At 29.2% G+C, this 20,645-nt stretch overlaps 1 protein-coding gene across 3 annotated transcripts in view; it reads left to right on the top strand.

The window, feature by feature from the left end:
* The window catches only part of LOC113387999 (sodium/hydrogen exchanger 3-like), a 133,472-nt gene that overhangs the window by 8,552 nt on the left and 104,275 nt on the right, over positions 1–20,645 (top strand). For 2 of the 3 annotated variants that reach the window (XM_026625408.1, XM_026625411.1), the window contains exon 2: positions 14,036–14,668. In XM_026625408.1, coding sequence (XP_026481193.1) covers positions 14,501–14,668 — 168 coding nt within the window. In that variant the 5' untranslated portion in view covers positions 14,036–14,500. Of the gene's footprint in view, positions 1–1,613; positions 1,661–14,035; positions 14,669–20,645 lie in introns of all 3 variants that reach the window. The other variant, XM_026625410.1, reaches the window with a different exon arrangement.

The following is a 20,645-nucleotide window of genomic DNA, read 5'->3' on the forward strand; positions in this document are numbered from 1 at the left end:
TGCAGTTTATGCCATTTTCTTACAGTTTATGTCATCAGGGGCAATTTTATACAATTTGTGCCATTTTTATGTAGTTTTCACCATTTTGTTAGAGAATCCGAGAACAACCCCATAAATTCTTGCAAATTTAATTCTCTATTAATATCACAAATTCGGGCTAGCTCGAAGTTTGTACAAATTATTCCTCGTTATCTATTACCAAATATTTGTCGACTACTAGAAATCTAAAAGATAAAACTACAATGTAATTATGAAACGCTTAAAAATCAATTACAATTATCTCACCGGCGCGTTTCTCGTTTCTCGTCGCCGGTTATCGCAAACAAAACCGATATGAAATTATTTACGATTCGATAAGATTTCATCGAATGATAAGAGTAGGAGATGAGTGATAAGAGTGTCTCTTTTCTGTGTCCTTGGAGTGCGAGTATGCCAGATTTATAATAGAGATACCATTATACCACCGGTATACACACCGGTTGTGCAACCGGTATTTCGCTGGAATTTTATTCTACTGTATAAATATAATAAATTTCGAGATAAGGAGATGGAAATAGATTGCTGCAAATATTGAATTGTAAATAATGACATTCTTGAGTTAAAATAGTTTTTGTTTTTTTAATTATGATAGCAGCGCACTTATGTTGATACTTTTGTATCACTGTGATATATAAATATATGATGATAACCTATAAACATTACATATATGATGTTTTTTCTTAGTTTCTTTATTTGTGCAGTTTATATTGATAGTATATCGTTAGTACAATTTAGTAATGTTTGTACCAATTTTATACCACTTGAATAATTTAAAAAAATGCGTTTATACCATTTTCGTATCTGTTGTACGATTTCTATACCGTTTCTACTACTTTTATGCAGCTTGTGATATTTTTGTACCCCTAGTACCATATTTATACCGTTTGTGCAACTTTTATTCCGTTTGTACCATTTTTATACCGTTTACATTTCTTTACACCGTTTACATCATTGTTATTATGTTTTTACTATTTTTATATCATTTTTTGTACATAAATTGTTCTTAGGTTTTTACATTGTATGCCATATTCATACCCTTTTCCCATATCAACACTGTGTGGCATATTTAAACATTTTTTAATTTTTATTCGATTTGTGGCATTTTTATACTGTTATACAAGTTTTATACTATTTTTATACAATTCATGTCGTTTTAAGCAGTTTATGCCATTTTTATATCATTTGTGGCATATTTATACCATTTTTATTTTGTTTATGGCATATTTATGCCGTTTGTACCATTTACTCATGCCATTTTATGCAGTTTATGCCATTTGGGACATCTTTATACCTTTTGTACTATTTTTATACAATTAAGCAATGGTCATGCCATTTTCCTACAGTTTATGCCATTTGAGACATTTTTCTACCTTTTATACCATTTTTATACAATTCATGCCATTTTTATGCAATTTATGCCATATTTTGTTAGCATCATAACAAAGCTATATTGTCCGAGAATGGGCAAATTTAATACTCTATTATACATTTTATTTAAGTTTATACTATTTTATATTATATTATATTATATTTATACTATTATACTTATTTACTTTTGTACTATTTTTATATAGATTATGTCATTTTTATGCTGTTTATGCCGTTGGGACATCTTTATACCGTACGTACTATTTTTATACAATTTTTACCTTTTTCCCACAGTTTGTGTTATTTGAGACATATTTAAACCGTTTCTACTATTTTTAACAAAACATGTCATTTTTATGCAGATTATGCCATTTTTCTACAGTTCATGCCATTTACGGCATGCTTCTATTGTTTTTGTACTATTTTTAACAAATATACCATTTTCCTACAGTTATGCCATTTGGAACATCTTTATACCGTTTTTACTATTTCTATACAAATTATGCTATTTTTAAGTAGCTTATGCCATTTGGGGCATCTATATACCGTTCGTACTATTTTAAAAAATCTATCCATTTTTATGCAGTTTATGCAATTTTTCCACAGTTCATACCATTTGGAACATATTTATACCGTTTGTACTATTTTTAACAGTTCATGCCATTTTTTATTGTTTATGCCATTTGGGGCATCTTCAAACCGTTTGTTCCATTTTCAACAATTCATACCATTTTTATGCAGCTTATGTTATTTTATACTGTTTATACTATTTTAATCAATTCATATCATTTTCCTGCAATTTTTGCCATTTGGGACATCTTTATACCGTTTTTACTATTTTTATACAAATTATGCTAGTTTTAAGCAGTTTAAGCCATTTGGGACATCTTTATACCGTTTATAATATACCATAAATGAATTGTAAATTATAATGCATGGTATTCAAAAGAATCGAGTCTTTGAAGAACCTTTGTCACAATACTATTTCCAGGTAATAACTTAAAAAATTTTTTTTTTAATTCTTAGTTATATATTTTAATAATTTTCGGCTACAAAATCTCTCTCTTAGTAGTAAATCGGAGTAAATTTGTTTGTTCTTAAAATTAAGCAGTCGGCCGTGGCTTCTTCGCCCACGTGTCTATGGCTTTGTTAATGGTTTAAAATCGCCGCTCGAACATTTTAAATGAATTCAATTAAATAAGACAAACACATTAATATTGAACGAATTACGACCGACGAGGTAATTGATTGTGTTTTGTAACGAGAGATAATTGTTTCGAGTTCGGGTTTCATAACTACAGATTTTGAAGAAAGAATTTCATACATGAGGTAGTAAAAGAGGTTCATTTTGGCGGTCTTACATACCTTAGGGCAAGTCATACTTGAGAAGATCAAAATGTTATTATAAGGGTAATAGCTATGCTCGGTTACATGCTTTATTACATTTGGGAAGTTTGTACTATTTGTATACATTTTATGTCATTTTTATTCATTTTATGCCATTTGGGATATCTTCATATTGTTTATACTATTTTTATACAATCTATGTCATTTCATTGCAATTTATACTATTTTTATGCAGTTTATGCCATTTTTTTTACATTTTATGCCATTTGGAACATCTTTATATTGTTCGTTCTATTTTTATGCAGCCTATGCTGTTTGGTCATTTTTATACCGTTTGTGCCATTTTTAACAATACAAGCCATTTTCATACCATTTATGCAATTTGGGACATCTTTATATCGTTTGTACTATTTTCAACAATTTATGTCATTTTTCTACAGTTCATGGAGATTTTTATGCCGTTCGTATTGTTTTTATACAATTTTTGCCATTTTTATGCAATTTATGTCATTTTCCTACAGTTTATGCCTTTCGCGGTCTCTTTATACCGTTTATACTATTTTTATACAATTTATGCCATTTTTCTACATATTATGCCATTTGTGTCATTTTAATGCCGTTTGTAATATTTTTATACAATTTATGCCATTTTTATGCAACTTATGTTATTTGGGGCATTTTTATACCTTTTGTGCCATTTTTAACAATACAAGCCATTTTTATACCATTTATACCGTTTGGGACATCTTTATATCGTTTGTATTAATTTCCACAATTTATGCCATTTTCCTACAGTTTGTCATTTGGGACATCTTTATATCGTTTGTACTATTTTTATACAATTTATGCCATTTTTTACAGTTTAGGTCATTTGGGACATCTTTATATCGTTTGTACTATTTTCCACAATTCATGCCATTTTCCTACAGTTTATGCTATTTGTGACATTTTTATGCCCTTCGTATTATTTTTATACAATTTGTGCTATTTTTATGCAGTTTATGCCATTTGCTGCAACCTCGTTTCGATAGGACGTTCAGTTTTTTTTTGGTATCTTTCCCGCCAATTAGAAAGAATCGAAAAAATTAAAAACTCAGAAGACGCTTGTTCAAGATTTCTTCTATTACTACGAATATAATTTGAATTTGTTTCTGAAGTTGGCTAGTTTTAAAAGACATTTTTGCAAATTTTTTCCCTCTTAAGAAGTGTAGCTTCAAAAATAACAATTACACTCATGAATAGGTATCCTCCGAGAGTCTTTGTATAAAAACTCGGTCAACCGTCAGCCGTCAGCCGTCAACTGTCTACCGTCAGCCGTCAGCCGTCAGTCGTCAGTCCGCCGTGTTCCACATTCGCGAACGATTTATTCAGGTTAAGAACACATTGTTGTGGATATTGACAAGACGGCCGTTTTATCTACAATATTATTATTTCATTTATATTATATATATTTTATCACAGTTTTAATAACAAATAATCCTCACACGATTTTTATTGCGTATTTAGACTAGATTTAATTTTAATCCCTTTTATCAGACACAGTAGCCATGTCGGATTGAGAAATAATAAGAAAGAGATTATTACAAGTCGAATTCAAGTAGCATAGAGGAGGCTTTGTTACGTACGGGTTACGTAGATGAAACGTTGGTTTATAATGTTGTCTTGAGTAGGTTAACTTCAGTACAAACAAACCAACATGTGGTAATACTAAAGGAGGTACTCAGTTGGTAACATTAGGTGTGTTATAGGATGACATACTATATTGTCCTAAAATTAAAATTATATTAATATAAAATATTAAAATAGATTAAGTAGTAAGAAGGGAAAAAGAAGTTCAGTTTAGAAGATGAGAAGAACACATTGAGAAACAAGAAGAAGAATGAAAATTGAATAGAATTGAAAGAAGAAAATTGAATGGAAGATTAAGATATAAGAAAACGTATTATATATATGATGAATGTATAAGAAATATATATGTAAGAATTGTATAGAATATGATGAAAAATAATGTGAACAATGTAGGTGGCTAAAATACTGTAAAGCGGAGGCCAATAAAATTAAAATTAAAATAAAAAAAAAATATATTCCAAATAAATATAAACGTAGTAAAATGTTTTTATTGATATTGATATTATCACTATCTGCGATTGGCACAAATGTATATGTATTTATATATGTACAATAGTAGAATAAATTAGCATTTCATGAATAGTCAAAAAAACACTCCCATTTTTATTTAAATAGACATTTAAAATACTTCGCAGATGATTCACGTTCAGAATAAACACAATTGTATTGAAAACGGCGACGTCTTTGTTGAAAAAATCAATAGCAAATCAATTTAAAATCATATGAATGATATTTTTTTTATAAATAGAATAAAAATAGGTAAATTGAATGGCATTGCTAGTTCTTTTATATAATTATTATTAAACTAGTAGTGCATGGCATCGTGGCAAATTGCTAGAACTTCCTGTACTGTAATGAAATATTCAAGGATTTTAAAAATATTATAATTAATATTGTAATTTTTATTATTCAACTTTTATAGACAAAATATATGAGCAATTGGACGATGGCGTTTATATAAGTTTACATGAAAAGTGAATAAACAAAACTTTTTTTTTTAAATTTTTATTTGGCCTCGTTTACTCTGAGCATTTGGCCTCCTACAACATTTTTATTTATTTACATTCTATACCAATTTTTATAACATATTCAATCCATATATATATTCTATTCTATATTCTTCTTCTTCTTAATTTCTTCAATTTTTGCTGTTTTTTATCAGTTTTCTAATTCTAGACAATTTTTATCTTCATTCCATTTTTCTTCTTCATTCTTCTTTTCAGTCTCAGCAAATTCTGATAATTTTTCTTCTTACTCTTAATACAATTCAGCTTTTTCGAATTCTATAATTCTTATATTTCTTAATTTTTATTCAATTTCTACCTAACAAATACAATTTTCGTTTAATTTCAAAGTAACTACACATTTTTTTTTTCATAAATTCTAAGTCGATGACAGGATTCGATCCAAAGATCCCTATCGTGTGAATCGAACACATTACCAAATAAATGACCTATGCTCGCCACAATAAACGAAACTTGCTCAAGTGGAGCTAGAATTAAAGGACCTTATCTCATATTTCTAACAAGAAAGAATTGTAAGAATTATATGAATTTATTTGATGTATACTTTTAAGTATATAAGTGAGTTTCAGCATTTTAGCTTGAATTTAAATTAAAGTCTAAATTATTTTTGATATTTAGAAAAAAAGGATAAATAAAAAAAATGTAATTTTATATATTTTTTTTTCTATCCAAAAAACTAATTGTTTCTTCACAAGCAAAATGTTTATTGATTCATATCAACCGGATGCTTTTTTCTATCAAAAACTGCAATTTCTTACACTCTTATCTCCAAAACGGCTGGACCTGCCTTTGCCAAAATCTAGTCACCACGTCTTTTCATCATTAGGAATAGAATGTTTTTTGAATCATTCAAATCGGATGCTCTGTTCTCTCAAAAACTTAATTTCTGTTTTCTACACTCTTTGCTTGGTATCTCCGAAACGGCTCGACCGATCTTTTCCAAAATCTAATCAGCACGTGTCCTTATCAATAGGAATCGAATGCTTTTTGAATCATTCAAATCGGTTGAGCGGTGCTCCTGAAAACGTTGATGAAAAATTATATCCACACACAAATCCATTTTTTTTGAGGTATGCCAAAATGTTCAGAAACCTTTGAAACGTGAAGATATGATTTCAATTTCGAATTTTGGACGATAACAATAACTTACCCTACTGGAAGTTAATAATATATTTAATATATTCCTCGTGATTAAAATTTGTGATTTTCTGATCATATAATCGCAAGTAATCGCAGTAATCGCAAAAAAATCGAAAAAGAAAATTTTTATATATATTTACGTTTCAGAAGTTTCTGAACATTTTGGCATACCTTAGAAAAAATTGATGTATGTGTGTGTGCGCGCTTTAATGTTTTTTCTCTGAAAGAGCCACACAGCACGATTGCTTTGAAAAAAAGTTCAAATTTTTCCATAAAAATCAATACATGAAAAAAAGACTAATTTTTCAAAAAAATATTTTTTTTAAAAAAAAATACAAAATTTTCAAAGATCTTATGTTTTTCAAAATTTTCAAAAAAATTAAAGCTTTTTCCAAAATTTTAATTTTTGGTACGGGAAGTACCAGCAATTTGCCGAAGCCAGACTTGTTGTTTATTTCATCCAAAGTTTCCAGATTTTTTGGGGAAGCAGCGGAAGGTAAATCTGCAATTAATTATAATTTTGTATTTTTCCCAAATCTTTTGACGACTTTGGAAAAAATCCATTCCGCTCACAATCAGTATGTATGATTTTTTTTCGCACGTATCCGGATGTCGTTTCCGGCCAAATCGTAGTAATTTTACCAGCATGGTTACCATTATACCATTGAAGAGTTTTTTGACCTCGCAAATAAAACAGTACATTGTTCACGGGTCCATAGACCCACGGGTAATCGTAATTTTAAACAAATTAGTCCGGGGAATACGGAAATCACTATACGAAAAGTTCCGTTATTTTAGGACAAATGAAATTCGTATTAGTGCACAGTCTAAACGCATCTGCAAATAATTCTGTGCGACTGTTTCACTTATACTGTGCTTAGCTTGGCGGCATTTTCACATTTTTCAATTTTTGTAGTATACACAAAATTGGAAAAGTGCTCCAGTACATAAACAGTCTAAACGCACTTGGGTAAACATTTGTACCAGAGTGGCGCTTAGACTGTGCTTAGTCTGGGTAATTTTTTCCAAAATTACAAAAATATTTTATGGAAAATAAAAAAAGATGTAATAATTTTTTATCCTCAAAAGCAATTGTTTTGTCAATACAAGTAGAAAGTTTTTTAGATCATTCAAATCGGACGCCTAGTTCCTGCCATTTTTTGCACATTTAGCTCTGTATCTTCGGAATGGCGGGACCTGTCTTTGCAAAAAACTAATCACCTCTTCTTCTCCCAATCATTTTAAATTGAATGTTTTTTAGATCATTCAAATCCGATACTCCGTTCTCTCAAAAACTCAATTTCTATTTTCTGCACTCTTTGTTCCATATCTCCGTAACGGCTGGACCTGCCTTCGCCAAAAACTAATCAGCACATCTCCCTATCAATAGGGATCGAATATTTTTTAAATATACGATTTTAAATAAACGGGAAGTTAAAAGTGAAAATTGAAAACCAGGTGCTCCTATTTTTTTTTAAATACGATGCTTATGAAACGATTGTCTAATGATTTTATATATTAAATTAAATTGTGTGCGTGTATGTTTGTATTTATATTTTATGTCCGTATAGAATGGCGTATCGAGCAATAAAATCCGAAAAGGTTTTAATAAAATTGCGACCGAGCGAATAAAATCGTTTAATCAAATGCTGTATTACATCACACATCAGCGGATTTCATATTAAAAGTAGGTTATTCGGTTGGTTATATATCGACACGATATATCACTATATCATGATATAATGAATCCGGGGATAATAAAGTCTAGAGATAAAATATTCATTGGGTAATTCAAATTTAATTGTCCAGGACAGGCGGCGATTTATATGAACAAAACCTAAAAGTACATAGTTATCGCGTCGGGGTCACCAATTATCATTTATGGATTTATATGATTCATATTTATTATAATTTGTTTGTAGTAAGGTCCAGCATTTTTGCTTATCTTCACGTTTCAGAGGTTTCTGAACATTTTGGAATACCTCTAAAAAATTGATGTGTGTGTGTGTTTTGTGTCCGCATTTTTTATTTTTTGGCAAAGACAGTTCCAGCCGTTTCGGAAATACGGAGCAAAGAGTGCAGAAAATAGAAATCGAGTTTTTGAGAGAATGAGAGAGATCATCAGACTGGAATGATCTGAAAAACATATAATTCATAATGATTGTGAGAAGTGGTGATTAGATTTTGGCAAAGGCAGTTCCAGCCGTTTCGGAGATACTGAGCTAAATGTGTGAAAAATGGCAGTTTTTGAGAGAACTAAACATCCGATTTGAATGATTCAAAAAACTTTTTGCTTGTGTTGGCAAAGTATTTGCTTTTGAAAAAAAAAATTCTGTCTATCGGAAATAATTCATATATTAATTTTAATTCTGGCTAAAGTTCTAAAGCTTACTTATATACTTTAAATAAATAATTTTAACTTCGCAATTCAGTTTATATAATTCTTATAAATGTTAGACAATGTTAAAATATTTATAATGATCTATTTGAAAACATTTAATATTCCTTGAATATTTCATTACGGTACGGAAAGTTCCAGCAATTTGCCTCAAGGCACGATGCCATACACCACTAGTTTATTCATTGACTTTAATTATGATCTCTATATTCACTACTACTGTTATTATACATTAACTACTATTTTATTATCTACATCATATAATCAGCGCCATCTATTGATAGCTAACACAATTATCTACCCAAAATGGATAGGAATAAAAATCAACTAAAATTTTGTGTTTTACAAGTACAAAATCATCTAATGTCATTTTGAGATTGATAGTTTTTTGTAGAATAAAATTCCCTTTTAATAAGGCTCTGGAAGTGTTTTCTTGGGTGATCATCGAGGCGGCTTTTGTATTTCTTTGAATGACGTAGAAATTTTATTCCATGACCTCACGTCGAGTTTCAGTTTCCTCGTCAGTCGATACGTATTTTTTTAAATAAAAATATTGCAGAAGTTTATGTAGAAATTTTTATTAGTAGTTATTTTTTTGTTTATATATACTAGCCGGCCCGCCAAATCATTTTTTAGCGCTATAAACATTTCTACTGTCTTAGTTTTAGTATAAAAAATAACTGTTTGATTGTGATTGTTGAAGTATGTGGTATATAAGTGAAAGAGGCAGCTAACACAAATTTTAGGAATATATGAAATTATAAGGACGGTTTACCCACTGCAAAGCATGCTACGTTTGGATATTCAAAAGTTTTGGGTGGGCAACCCTTAATTAAAAATAAGTTTTTTATAAAGACAATCAGTAAGTGGATCAAGAAGTCTAAGAATCACAATCGAAGAAGTAAGACAATCTCAATCTCAATCTCAATTTAATAAAAACAAAAATCACAAGGTTACTGAAATGACCGTTGTATAGTTGTTGGGTGAAAATTTAGGGCTGTATGTGTTTTTTTTATTTTCGAATTATAAAAAAAAATTGGTCGAAAATTTTTTAAAAACAATTTGAGGGTGGCCAATCCTTACCACTTTGTGGTATGAAAAATAGATGTTGTTCTATTGTCAGTCATACTGAAGGTGCTTATAAAATTTTATCAAAATTGGTCAAACCGTTTTGGAGGACTATTGCTACAAAATACGACACGGGAATTTTATGTATATTTAGATGTAGATAGATCTATATATATATATATATATATATATATATATATATATATATATTATTGTAAATGTGTACAATATATTATAATAAATGTGTCTAACATTTGCATATAATGATTCGCGTGTGACTAATCGCAGTCGTCCGTCCGTCTTTCGGACCCTAATAGTCCGTGATGCGTGCAAATTCGTCATGCAAATTATTCCGTATAAGGTATTAATTGTGCGCAATTACGATATCATTATCGAAAAATGGACAATCATTCAATAACATATCACGAACACAATTTTATAATTTTATAATAGAGGAGACGCCAAGAACGCTTGAGGAAAACCTAGAACTTAGTAGCACCACTGATCCATGAAGGACTAGGCTTGAACTTTGCGAGGATATAATATAAAGATAATATTAATAGGATATATATTAAGTCGATTTAAGTGTCATTTAGGCACATATGATTTTTGGATTCTATGGATCAAAATAAGGATCCCAAGAAATTTGCTGAAAGAACCATATCTCTAAAATGATTTCTGATGTCCACTGTATGTTTTCACTCATCATGTAATTGTGTTTGAAGAACTTCATGTAATTAAAATTAACATACATTCATTGACTGGTTGTATTTTTTTTACTTTTTCGCTGGCGATATAATCTCATTCTTTGAGCAGCTGTAATATCTGTTCAAATGGAATGGCCCCTTTTCTCAAAAAAGTGTTCTTTATTGCAATTTTTTCTCTGTATCTCCGAAACGGCTGAACCTGCCTTTGTCAAAAACTACGTTTCACATCAATAGAAATCGAATACTTTTTGAATAATTCAAATCGGTTGATCGGTACTCTCGAAATTGTGGATTAAACATTGTATCCACACGTATATACTTCCATCCAATTTTTTTTAGGGGGCGTTCATTAATCACGTGATCGACTTTTTAAGGATTTTTTTACCCCCCCCTCCTTCTTCTTGGTGATACGTGGTGATATTCAAAATTACCCCCATCCCTCCCCCACCAAACCTGACGTGTATTTTCAGTTATGGTAAAAATGGTAAATTTTTTTGAAAATGTTTGGATTTTTTTTCGAAATTCAAATAAAAAATAAATACACGTGATATCTTACTATACCCCTCCATCCCCCACGTGATATTTCGTGACTTTTTATCACACCCCCCTCCCCCTAATGAAATAATGGAATATGTTAGGAAACCTTTGAAACGTAAAGATATGGATTTTTTTATGTTTGACAGAAATTTGTAAATTTGTGAGTATTACCAAACGAGGCTTTTCATTAAGAGACATGACAATTTCCCAAATTATATTTATTATTTATATAATTTTGATTGGTTCAATTTTTTTTATTATTTAATGCACGTGCTTGATTAATATTTATGAAGTGTCTGTCTCCGTTCCGGGAATTAAATACATACTTTAATTATATATTGTATGTTTTGATCATGACAATTGATTCGCAAAAGGCGACGAGAAAAAAGACAATACTATTAGATAAATAATTAATATTAGATTTATATATATACATACATATATCTCGGATGTCGATAGAGAATAAAACATTTGAAATGCAGGAAATCATTGGAAACCGCAAAGGTCACGATACAACTTAAATTATTCCGACACATACAAATGATGAGATAATTAACATTATATATGTATTATATATATATATATATATATATATATATCTTATATATAAAATTTTTCTGTAATGGTGTATGAAAGGATATCCTCCTAAACTATAATTCGGATTTTCATGAATCTTCCTGAACTTTGTTCGAGAAATTTTCTAGAATTTTTAGATTAATGGAAATATAGCTAGTTTGTAGAAATAAATGGAAAAAATTACAAAAAACCGCTTATCATTGTTTGACATTGAAAATATTTAAGGCATAGTTTGACATTAAAAACAAATCAAGACTGTCATTTGTCAAACATTTCCATTCACTTATAGGCTAAGACAATATTAAAATATAATATATTTATGATTATGAATAAGAAAAATTAAATGTCTACATTATTATTGCCGAAAAGCAGCTGAGATGTGCCAAAAATTAAAATAATATAACATTTACAGTCAACATCAGACAGGTGCAGTCTGCGCATGCGTCTGTCAATGATAGCACATCAAACTTAGCCTATAATTCACTTGGACAGATTATTATTTTTTAACTTTTAAAGCAGTCGTGTTTTGCCTTACTTTACTAAATCACTATGCAAAAATAATTTACTTATTCAAACAATTATTTAGAAGTTTCATTGTGTCAAAAAATCATATGTTTGGCATTGGATACGAAATATTTACTCAAGACAATGGAGCATTTTGGATCTGAATATTTTTAATGTGTTCCAATTTGCATGAAATTTTGGAATTAGGTGCAATTGTATCTCATTCAAAATAACGTCGGATATCGAAAAGAGAAAAATGTTTTATAATGTTTTTCAAAAAAAGCAAATACTTTTCAAGTTACTGGCTGCTAAAAATTTGTTTTATTTCCGTTTTTCATTGTTTTTCGCAAATATTTCTAAATATATACATTTTAACAAAAATCATGTAATGAACAAAATTAATACAATTAAAATCCTAATAAATCGGTGTTTTATAAATTGCTCTAGGAACAATATTAGGCTAGATATGAAAATGGGGTTTTATAGTGCTCAAAATAAGCTTTAAAATAAAATGAGTACTTCTGCGTATAAAATGAGTGAGCTATCATTCAAATAAAAGACGCATACAAAGTTTTTTTCATTTAAATCAAATAGTTTATGAGCGCCATTTTTATCAAAATTAAGAATAATCGTACTCCATCTAGAATTAACTTAGTTTAAGAGATCTTGATGAATTCTAGAAAATACCATAACTTTAGTACAAACGCTTTTCAAAAAACTCATGATTTCATGAAAAAAATCCATTAAAAAACAACCAATTTCTCATTATCTTTGTCTCGTTGTCTTTTTCTGACTAATTATTGCTTTTTATCATTTTTTTGTTACACAAATATTGATAGAGTTATGATTGTTTAAGGAGTGCGCGGCCAGAGTGTCTTTCGAGTCCTTCAATCCTTTGCCATTTCAAAATAAGAGAAGTTACGGTAAAATTTATGATAGAGAAAGTTGTAGGTCATTTAATAACCTTTAAAATATTATATTACAAGTTCTGATTCAATCAGAATTAAAAGAGTTATAATCCAATTAATGCCTGGATGGTGAAGGAGTGCAAATTGTTTTCACTTCTGAATTTAAGATTAAGATTAGCACATTTCCAAAATATAAAGCAAATTGGAGCACAGTAAAAAAATTCACAGGACACACGCTTTTTTCCTCTCCATTTTCTGCAATAATTTTGTTGATCGTAGGTTGAATAGAGCACATGTGAACAGGATTTGACAAATTGATCCACTACAAATATGAACTTAAGTAATTATGTATATCGAATTACATATTGAAAAATGTAAATATCAGTATTGGTTATTCAAAAAATTGGAACTTTTGAATTGTAGACATGGGTACAGGACAACGTCGGATCAGTTAGTGTATTTATATATATATATATATATATATATATATATATATATATATATATATGTGTGTGTGTGTGACTTTTGTTTTTATGTATGTGTGATTATCTAAGTTTACAAAAATAGCTCAATTTATTTGAAACAATTTTACGTTATTTTCTGAAGTTGTTAACACATCTAATTATATATACATACACACACACATATATATATATATATATATATATATATATATATATATATATATCTTTTACCCATGTGACCAACAATCCATTACCATTATTTCACAACCTAAAAAATTTTTTTTTCTTAAATGTACTAATTATTTTTCTATATTTCTCATTTCAGATCGGTAACTCGACCGGATTGGAATCACTCGTTAATAACTCACTAAAAATTTTAAAAAAATTAGTTAAAATTTTAATAAAACAAAAACGAAACCAAAAGTGATGTTTTAATAAAAAAATAATCAATACCAAAGTGTTTTTAAGTGTGTTCATAAAAAAATTAGTTAATGGTAAAAAAGACAATCTTAAAACAAAATTTTAGTTGAAGGAATGATTTTAGGCAACCAAAGTGGAAAATAGACTTGACTGTACTTAAACTAAAACCCGTGACTTATTTTAAAACGTGACTTAAACATAAAAAAAATTACCCAATTTTACCCAAACTTATTCCCTCCCCTAGTGTTGTCCACAATGTTCTAATTTTAATCTCGATCATCGAACATCGATCTATAAATGTCGGGACACTCATAGCGTCTAAATTAGCGATTTTTGGAATTTTTTCGGAAAAAATTATTTCGTAGTCAAAATGCCGTTGCGACATTCGGTCAATTTGTCGAGACGAGCCTGTTGTCCAGATCGAAAAGGAGGATTTAGGGGTGTGAAATTTGCTCATCCGGGATGGTGCCTGTTTCTGGTGGTGGTTTTTGCTGTCAATACACTTGCCAGGCCTGAGGCGGCTTCGATAAATGATGAGGTTAGTGATAGTAATTTATAATTTGTGAATTCTAACCCTTTCCACTCGGATGCCGCCGCTCCGGCGGCAAATGCGTATTAATTCTGTAATTCGCGAGTGGAAAGGGTTAAATTGGAAGAAGTCAAAAGCAGAAGTAAAAGAAGAGGTTTACGATTTACAACATTTTCGAACAACCTACAATATTTTCACACAATTTATTACATTTTTAAATAATTCTTAACTTTGTGAGGCAATATGAAACTTCTTCAGACAGTTTACCATATTTTCAGACAGATTACAAAATTTTTAGACAAAAAATAACATTGCCAAATAATAAGTAACATTTTCATACATTTTACAACATTTTCAAATAACTGCAATATTTTCAGACATATTTAGAACATTTTCAGACAATTTATAAGAGTTTTATTTAAATCATAACACTTTTAGACAGTTTACAACATTTTCAGAAAATCGCCAATGTTTTTTGATTATATTTAACATTTTCATACAATCTCTAACATTTTTAGACAATTTAGAATTTTGTCAGATAATTTACATCATTTTCAGACAGTTAGCAACACTTTTTAACCTCAGTTGAAAATATTGTTAGACAATCTACATTTTCACAAAATTTACAACTTTTTCAAATAATGCTTAACATTTTCAGATAATCTGCAATATTTTCAGATATCGTGAGAAGCCTCATTTTCAATAAAAAATTATGTCATAGATTATAAGTCATATATAATTTATAAGTCATAATAACCATCTATAATACTATAAAACGATTTACAATTTTTTTTAATAATTTTAGACAACATTTTATGATAATGCACAATTTTTTCAGACAATTTACAAGATTCTTAATAAGTATCTATATTATTTTCAAATTATTTACGACATTTTCAGACAGTTTTTAACATGTTCAGATAGTTTACAATAGTTTCAAATAGTTTACATAATTTTCAAACAATTTTCAACATTTTCTGTCAATTTACATCTTGTCAGACAATTTACCACATTTTCAGACAATTTGCAATAATTTCAGACAATCTGTAACATTTTTAAACACTCTTTAGCATTTTCGGATAATCTACAACATTTCCACACATTTAATCTACAATGTTTTCAGGCAATTTGGAACCTTGTCAGACAATCTATAACATTTTTAAACATTCTATAGCATTTTTCGACAATCTTTAACTTTTTCACATAAATTAGAAATTTGTCAGACCATTTAGAACCTTGTCAGACAATTTATAGCATTTTCGGACAGTTTATAATATTTTCAGACATATTTTTCAAAATATATTCTGAGAATTAGGTCGTTTTCAGGCATTTCACAGTATGAACATATTTTTCAGACACATTACATTATTAGATAATCTATAATTATCTTACATATAACAATTTCAAATAGTTCACAACAATTTACAGACAATCTACAATATTTTCAGACAATTTGCATCATTTTTAAAGAATTTACAACATTCTCAGGCAATCTATACAATTTTCAGATAATGTACCAAATTTTCAAATAATGCACATAAAAAGAAAGTATTTAAGATACCCTGAAAATGTTGCAGTTTACCTAAAAATATTGTAGATTGACTGAAGATGTCGTGGATTGTTTGAAAATGGCGTAGATTGTCTGAAAATATTGTGCTTGTAATAATGTTTCAGAGTGCCTAAAAAGATTGTACATCATCCAAAAATGGTGTAGATTGCCTAAGAGTGTTGCAAGTTGCCTTAAAGTATTGTAGATTGTCTGAAAATGTTTCAGATTACATCAAAATGTTTCAGGTTGCCTGAAAATGATTCAGATTGCCTGAAAGTATAATAAATTGCCTAAAAATGTTGCAAGTTGCCTTAAAGTATTGTAGATTGCCTGAAAGTGTTTCAGAATGCCTGAAAATGTTTCTGATTATCTAAAAATGTTTCTGATTATCTGAAAATGCTATAGATAGTCTTAAAATGGTATTGATTGCCTGAAAATGTTGTAGGTTATCTGAAAATGTTGTTGATCGTCTGAAAATGCTGTAAACTCTTTGAAAATGTGTAACCTAAATAAGAATATTGAATATTTTCTGTAAGTATTGTAGATTGACTTGAATGGTTTAGATTGTCTGAAAATAATGATGTTTTTTGATTGATGAGTAATATTTACAACTTTTATTAAAACTAATATTTTGTCCGATATAAATTTCGAAAGCTGATACTTTTGCAAACTTAAACCCAAAAAGTACAAGGATACGGAATAAGATTTTCTCTCAACTATTCAAATATATATAAAAAATATAAAAACATGTATATATAACTTTAATTATCGATACAATTTGATATTATTTCAAACAAGAATCTACCAAATCCATATTCTAGAATTCAATTATCAAAACGACGCTGATCAAAGGAGAGTTATTACTTCATAGTTTCTTCGGCGTCAGAAAAACAGGGCGCGTGCCTCTAAATTGGCAATTTATCATCTTTTATAATTATAGCCAAACACACATCTACATACATACATATATACATACATAAACACGACGTAATATTCAGTAATAAACTCGGAATACATTCGTCCATCAGTTCCATTAATTAATAAGACATAAATTAATCAGTTATTGATGTTGTGACAGGAGTAGACTCTCGGGAATAATTGAAAACGTATTATTATTATTTACAAACAACAATTATTATTACTATTGTCTTATTTAGAATGTGTAGTACGATAACAGAGCAAGTTTTGGGATAAAAGTCAAATTATTTTATAATTATTTGCAAAATTGTCAAAATCCTCAGTGTGTTTGGACCCTTACAATGGGAATTTGCATGGACTTTTTATAAGGGTGAGCGCGCATGGAGAATTTTTATTTATTAATATTACAGTTGATATTTGAATTTGTCTCGATTTTAAAATAAAAAAAAATGTATGAACATTTTTTTTATATTACATAGTTTTATTGCCAATCAAAATAATATACATTTCTTAAGACAATTTGCTGGGTGTTAATACATTTAAGAGATTATCTCCTATGAGATATCACTCTTATTTTTTATTGTTTGTTTTATTTAAGATCATATGGCCATTTTTTTTTCAATCTTTGTGTGGGATATTCCTCGCTCAATTCTTTTAAATATTTGTTAGGGTGACCTGGTAGTTTTTCGTGGTATTTTTTGCTCCTTTCGTATGAAAAATGAAATATTTTTTACAATGTATCAGCTCTGATTTGTTATTCATGAGCAAATTTTTCCTTGTACGGTGGTAGAATTTTATAACTAACTAGGTTATTAATTTTTTTTCTAGTTCGTCCCTGTATTATTAAACCAGCTCGAATTGTCGACCGGCTAATATTTTCCGATATTAATGACTTTGAATTAAAACTAGTTCCAGCTAACGAGAATCGGTTTTCGAACCAGAAAACAACTTGAATGTAAATTTTCCTACAAACACTTCTTAGTACAGTTCCATTTTTTTGGTCAAAGTTTTCATTTTAGAATATTGGAAAATTTATTATTCACATACTGCCAATCCGAAATTAATCAATTTATTAATTAATTTCAACAATTTGTCGCAAATTAATTATTACATCAAAATTTCATCAATTTATCTAGTACATAATTAATACAAACGCAGTTTGAAGTGCTATTTAAGCTTTGAGATATCGATATAAGTATAAATATGAATTTGTGGGCTCATACCGATTAATTATCTGTTTAAATATTGTTTATTTTCTATAAACATATTGAAATTAATATTGAAGAATTTATAATATGTACAGAAATAATAAATATTAGATAAATCTACAATAGATATATAACGACATTGTGAATCTACTGCTCATTTGTAATATCGATATATTGATAATTGTAATAGCCTAAAAGATAAAAAATAATTTATCGATATATTGAAAAACACCATTTTAATTTATCGATAAATTTAAAACTCAATATCGAATTTAACAAATATCAGTGAAACAATATATGGATTTATCGAAATATGCAGATATGACATATTAAAATCGATTTCCTTGAATATATAGAGTTATAGACAATATTAAAGTATCTAAATTATCGATAATATTAATATAATGCTTTCTGATATTTTAATATATTGATAGTTCGAAATTATCGATATTTAGTTTAATAGACAAGCAAGGTATCTTGAATGAAATTCTGATAATAAATTCTTATAATAAATATCGAAATTTAACAATAATACGAATAAATCGATTTATTTAAATTGATAATGTAGAAAAAGTTTCCAAATTTTCGGCTCATTTTTTTGCGCATTTTGCTCCGTATCTCCGAAACTTCTGGACCTGCCTTTGCCAAAAACTAATCAGCACATCTATCTTTTAATAGAATTCGAATGGTTTTTGAATCACTCTAATCGATTGATCCGTTCTCTGAAAACTCGATTTTTATTTTCTGCACTCTTCTCTTTTCTCCTAAACTGCTGAACCTGCTTTTTCCCAAAACTAATCACCACTTCTCCCAATCATTACTAATTGAATGTTTTTTGGATCATTCAAGTCGGATGCTCCGTTCTCTCAAAAACTCGATTTCTATTTTCTGCACTCTTTGCTCCGTATCCCCGTAACGGCAGGACCTGCCTTTGCCAAAAACTAATCAGCACATCTTTCTATCAATAGGAATCGAATGTTTTTTGAAACATTCAATTCGGATATTCCGTTCTCTCAAAAACTCGATTTCTATTTTCTGCACTCTTTGCTCCGTATCTCCGTAACGGCAGGACCTGCCTTTGCCAAAAACTAATCAGCACATCTTTCTATCAATAGGAATCGAATGTTTTTTGAATCATTCAAATCGGTTGATCCGTTCGCCTAAAAACGTAGACGAAAAATACATACACACATATCTATTTTTTCTAAGGTATTCCAAAATATTCAGAAACTCTTGAAACGTGAAAATATGCAAACATTTTCAATTTCGATTTTTAAACGATTACATTAACTTACCCTATGGGAAGATGATAAAAATTAAGCTTCTATAAACCATAATAACAAATTAGAATTTTCAATATTCTAAAAATCGACATATTGGATGTCGTCTATAGACGACACTCGTACACACAGGACGTCAAGCGTATGTCGCCTATAGACGACGTTCATCATAGTAATTGTGTTTGAGATATGGAAAGTATCAGCATTTTGTTATGGAAATTATCATTAATATTATTTTATTGAATATCGAAATTTTGAAAATTTTGATTTTAAGGGGGCGTCCATTTCACGTGAGGCTTTTAGGGGGAGGGGGAGTTTTACAAAATATCACGAAAAATCACGAGGGGTTTAGTAAGATATCACGTGTATTTATTTTTCACTTAGATTTTCAAAAAAAAAGACAAAAATTTTACATTTTTTCGTAAATTTGAAAAAATCGATCGGAAAATTTTACTCACTTGAAATACACGTGATGTTTATTTTACTTACAAAACACGGGGCAGGGGGGGTTATACTATATCAAGAGAGAAGGGCGTTCAAAAATCCCTAAAAAATCGATCACGTGATTAATGGACGCCCCTAACTTGTCGATTTACCAAATCTTCATAGAAATAGCAAATATCGATTTATGGAAATATTGGGGGGCGTCCATTAATTACGTGAGATTTTTAGGGGGAGGGGGGGTTTGACAAAAAATCACGTAATATCACATGGGGAAGGGAGGGGTATAGTAAGATATAAAATGGATTTATTTTTTAACTGTTTTTTTTTTTTAAATCAAACATTTTCAAAAAAAAATTAAACATTTTACAGATATATATATTACAGATAGGGGGGGTTTGACAAAATATCACATGAGGAGGGAGGGGTTTAGTAAGATATAACGTGTATTTAATTTTTAACTGATTTTTTTTAAACAAATCAATTTTTTTCAAAAACAATTAAAAATTTTACAGATGTATCAGGTAACTAAAAATACACGTTTGGTGGGGGAGGGGGGGTGGATAATTTTGAATATCACCATGTATCAT

This window comes from Ctenocephalides felis, unplaced genomic scaffold (assembly GCF_003426905.1).
Source record: "Ctenocephalides felis isolate EL2017-DRISC unplaced genomic scaffold, ASM342690v1 CF-g0.4_SCAFFOLD_03572, whole genome shotgun sequence".
Taxonomy (NCBI): domain Eukaryota; kingdom Metazoa; phylum Arthropoda; class Insecta; order Siphonaptera; family Pulicidae; genus Ctenocephalides; species Ctenocephalides felis.